Genomic DNA, 4,508 nt, shown 5'->3' on the forward strand with positions numbered 1-4,508 from the left:
CTATATATCAATGATTTTGTGCCATATCAATTAAACTCATCTTTCATTTTGTGTCATATCAATTAGATATAAATTCAAAAAGAAGAAGAAAAATATATGTAGGATTCACCTCTCCATCATTCTTTGGCCAGCTTGTTGAACCTGACTTTTCAGCTCCACCTTTGCATATTTTATGGGTTGACTGAAAGAATATAGTCCAGTAAGGATTATTAGATTGAAACAGTTCATAGTTTGAAACGCTCCGTATGGTGTGGGTGTCAACAAAAATAAACGTATTTGTAACCATCAATTTTAAAAGAAAGGTAATTCAAACTAAATAGGGAAGCGGCTGTGTGAGAAGTGTTACATTAAAACAATAAAACGAAAAAAAAGAAACTAAGCAACAACCATTATAAAAATTTTCAAATGCACTTGTATAAGTAAAAGCAAATTCAATTGTGTTGCAAAAAAATTATATTCAAATTGGTAATACACCACTATTTATCTTCCTAAAATGCAATTATTCGACATTTTTATGTCGTATTTGATTTGTTGAAACTTTTTTTATGTTTATATACGAAATGGTAGTAATAATATATTATTCAAGGACTTCTAAACAGAGAGCCATGCCAAAATAGCAAAGGAAGACAAAGTCCTCCCAAATGTAACTTAATTTGAAGGCAGTTAAAATCTTTGCCGAAATAAATGCTAATTACATCAAAATTAATTATCGTTTTAATTGAAACGGCTCAATAGATAAAAAGGCATGAAATTTTTAGCGCTTAAACAGATGAAAAGTTGTAGAATCTTTGGAGCCTTAACAAGTATTTATTTTTTCCTAACCGAAAATTGAACAAACAACTTTTGTGCACTGAAAAAGTCCAATCCCGACAAATTGATACATTCTTCTACAGTTCGACCTTTTGATGTACACACTACATAATACACACGCACTAGTTTTTTTTTTTCCCCCTCTTTAGACCTTTTTTCTTTGCGGCATGGCGCTTGCACCTAAATGTTCTTTAAACATTTTTTTTTGTTTGTTTCAAAAACATTAGACCAAAACCAAAACCAATTAATTAAAGTCAAGTCTCAATTTCACATTATAACATAAACAAAAAACAACAACTCGTACTCTGCTGCCCCTCACCGCACCCAACCGACTAACCGGCCCGACCGCAATCAGCGCCCCTTCACCATTTCACATGCATTCGTCAATCGACATTTCCTTATTTTCTTCTTCAAAAAGAAAGAAAAGAAAAAACGCAAGTGATAGAGAACAGTGCTTAAAAATCAAATGGTAAAGAAAAGAACTCCATTACACTTAGATTAACATCTGGACAAATATACATTAACATTCTCAAGTCTCAACGTACGATCCTACTTATTAAGCAAAAGATTACAAACAATAAAGTAAAATTTAAACAAAACTTCACTCTCAAGTTCTCAACTCATCTTCCTCCCGTTAGCTATTTGTAACGGAGCATCTAAAAACTTAAAATTTATTTATTAATTAATAGAAACTAAGCATTATTTTGTTTTACCACCGGAAGCAAAATCTGGCGTGAAGGATTAACGAATGAGAGTTTACTAACTTGAGTCGACTGACTAAGAGTGTTCAGAGCAGAACGAGAGGATCAGAAGCTAACAAAATGTCTTGGAAGAAATCGTCCACCTGGCACAAGGTAGATGGTGGAGGGCAAGCTTTGTCGAAATCTATGAGCGAGTCTGCGAGCACGATACTACTGTCACTGAACCCTTGGTCCGAGGAAAACGGTACCGTTTCACCCAACATCTGGGACTGATAATCATGAAGAAAATTCCCTTCTTGAAAGAGAAGGGGAGGGTACTCTGGCGTTTCGAAATTGAACACTTCATCCCAAGCAGGCAGAGGCATGTTATCCAGCGCCAAAAACTCACCCTCACCCTCACACTCTCTCAACACTTGTTCTGATTTCTGATCAGACTCCGAGTTGCTTCGGAAGTGGAGCACCGAAGTGGGGGATGAGAGGTTGTGCTGGCAATGGTCGTCGCCGGAGTCGTAGCCGGAGCCGGAGGCTTCTTCGGTCACCGCCACCGTTGTCGCCTGAGACGGAGACTCTCTTTGCGGTGGCGTTAGGAAGTTTGTCAACGCGTCAGGGCCTCGAAGCCGAATAGCGGCATTGTCGTAGACCATGGCAGCTTCTTCGGCAGTGTCGTAGGTTCCCAGCCAGAGACGCACTCTTCTCGCCGGATCTCGAATCTCCGCCGCCCATTTCCCCCACGGCCGCTGCCGGACGCCGCGGAACTTCTTCCCGGAGTGAAGCTTCGCCGGTCGCCTGCAAGGCTCACCGGCGGGCCTCTTCCGAACAACTTTTTCCGCGGCGGTTTCTATTTCAATCTGGTTAACATAGCGCTTCATTCTTTTGCGAACCAAGGGGAAACCTTCCTCGTCGCTGGAGGAGTCGGTGGCGTCTGGATCAGTGTATGAAATCCGCACTATTCTGCGCTCTGTTTGTGTTGAAGAATTGGTTTGGGATGATTTTTTGGGGGAGATGAGTTTCTTGGTGACGCTGCGATGCACTGTGTGTTTGCATAGGATACTGTCTTCCATTGTGTTCCTTATTCTAATGACTGTGCCGCGAAGCAAAATAGGGAATGAAAAGAGAGAATCGTGAAGGGGAAGGTTAAACCGAAATCTTCCAAAAGGTTAAAAAAAGAAGAAAGAAAGAAATATTAAGACATGGTCGGGACTGATGATAGGAATAAAGAGAAAATAACAACTTTTGACATCATGGGGGTGTGTGAGAGAAAGAGAAAGAAAAAAGGGAATTATTCAGATGATGGTGATTTCAATAGTGTTGAGAAGATAGTAGCTGTGTGGGAGAGGAGACTTTCGTTGAAACTTCTGCTTGCTGCCTTGAATGGAAAGGATATCTTCCGATTCAAAGTGAGGAGAGAATAGAAGCCAAGGCAAAAAAAGTGCAGATTCTGCAGGCTCATGGGTACTACCACTGCTGAGCTGTTGTTGAATCGGTAAAGAAGAACAAGAGTTCAGTTTCTGCTGATAAGTCTCTAACACTGATTTCCCTGTTTTATAGGATCCAACACCTCAAACTGGAAAGATTACAATATCAGATTCTATTTATTCAAATTTAATATTATCATTACTCCTGTACATACACTATTTCTATTTTTATTTTTAAGGTAAATACTCATTTTAATTGTAGCAAGCATGTTATTATAATAATTATAATATTAATTAATAATGTATTATTCTGAAATTACTAATACTGATTATTATATTATATTTTTTCTTAACTATTAAAAAGAAAAAAATTAAATTATATTTACTTTTATCATGAGATGTGTAGAGTGTTGATAATGTATTACATAGACTTTCTTGGTCCCAGACAAAAGTTAATGATAGATCATCTATCACACTTTTTTTTTTAATTTTTAAAACTGTTTGAATTTTTATATTTGCAAACGAATCTATCAAGGTTTTATAGAGAGGAAATGACTATTTATTTTATTTTTTAATTTTAAATATTCAAATTTTCTTTTTTCTCACGGGAAAGAAAAAAAAACCGGTACTCAAAGGGAGGTGAGAAGGTAAAAGAAAGAATGCGGCTCGCCGCGTCCATGCGATTGAAACACGTTGCAAATATTGTTCCACATAAGCGATCGACACCAACGGGACAGGATCTAACGGTGATGAGTGTGCTGAGTAATCATATGCCACAGTGTTGAATGTGAGGCCCAAGATACCTTGCTATTTAGCATTAATCGGTCAAATTGCTTTGACTAATCAATCGGATATTTTTTCCTTTCTTTCTAATTCGACCTTTTCCCTTCAGTTATGCAAAATCAATGGGGGTGGATTAAGTGAAAATGTGGGAGGGTGGTTTCGGGATTTGGCTCTCGCCACTGGTGTGGTGGGTGAGTCATGTGTATGTGTGGGTCAATAACTTTTTTTTTTTTGTGTATGTGTGTGGCAGTGATAATGTTCTTTTTATTTTTATTTTTTGTTGTGAAATTGATTATTATATTTAACTTTTTACAGCTAGAGGTAGAACTTAACGTGGCGGGCAACCTAGAATTTGCGGCCATTTACAATTCGACTCTGTACGTCTCTGGGTTTTTTCTGCTCAGTGTTACTTCGAGATAAGCCAAAGTCTACGCGCCATATAACCCGTGCTAACTACACTCTTTCTTTACTGGAAAGTGGTCGATAAGGTCGACTAAAATAGTGCAACATTTTTTTTGTTTTACTGCTGAGAAGGGTATCACACTCCAAATTTAAGAAGCATTTGTCCTATTTCTTTTCTTAACGAAAGCTAGATCATATATAATTTTGACTGAACTCTAAACACTAAAATGTTTTTAATAAAAAAACAAAAACTTTTACATAAGTTAATTGGAAGAAATTAATGGAAAGAAAACCAGGAACTTTAAACATGTATGTAATTCTAACCAAACTTTCATGTAACTAGGTCAGACCTTTATATAATGTCGTCTTTATCATATAAATAGATTAGACTTGGACT

At 37.2% G+C, this 4,508-nt stretch overlaps 1 protein-coding gene across 1 annotated transcript; it reads right to left on the reverse strand.

Moving 5' to 3' along the window:
• Positions 1 to 1,277: 1,277 nt before the first annotated feature.
• Positions 1,278 to 3,055, reverse strand: LOC114410325 (pathogenesis-related genes transcriptional activator PTI6-like). Its single transcript, XM_028374238.1, has one exon. The coding sequence runs from the start codon at positions 2,570 to 2,572 to the stop codon at positions 1,598 to 1,600; it is 975 nt and encodes a 324-aa protein (XP_028230039.1). The 5' UTR covers positions 2,573 to 3,055; the 3' UTR covers positions 1,278 to 1,597.
• Between the last annotated feature and the right edge of the window lie 1,453 nt (positions 3,056 to 4,508).

This window comes from Glycine soja, chromosome 4, assembly GCF_004193775.1.
Source record: "Glycine soja cultivar W05 chromosome 4, ASM419377v2, whole genome shotgun sequence".
Classification (NCBI taxonomy): Eukaryota; Viridiplantae; Streptophyta; class Magnoliopsida; order Fabales; family Fabaceae; genus Glycine; species Glycine soja.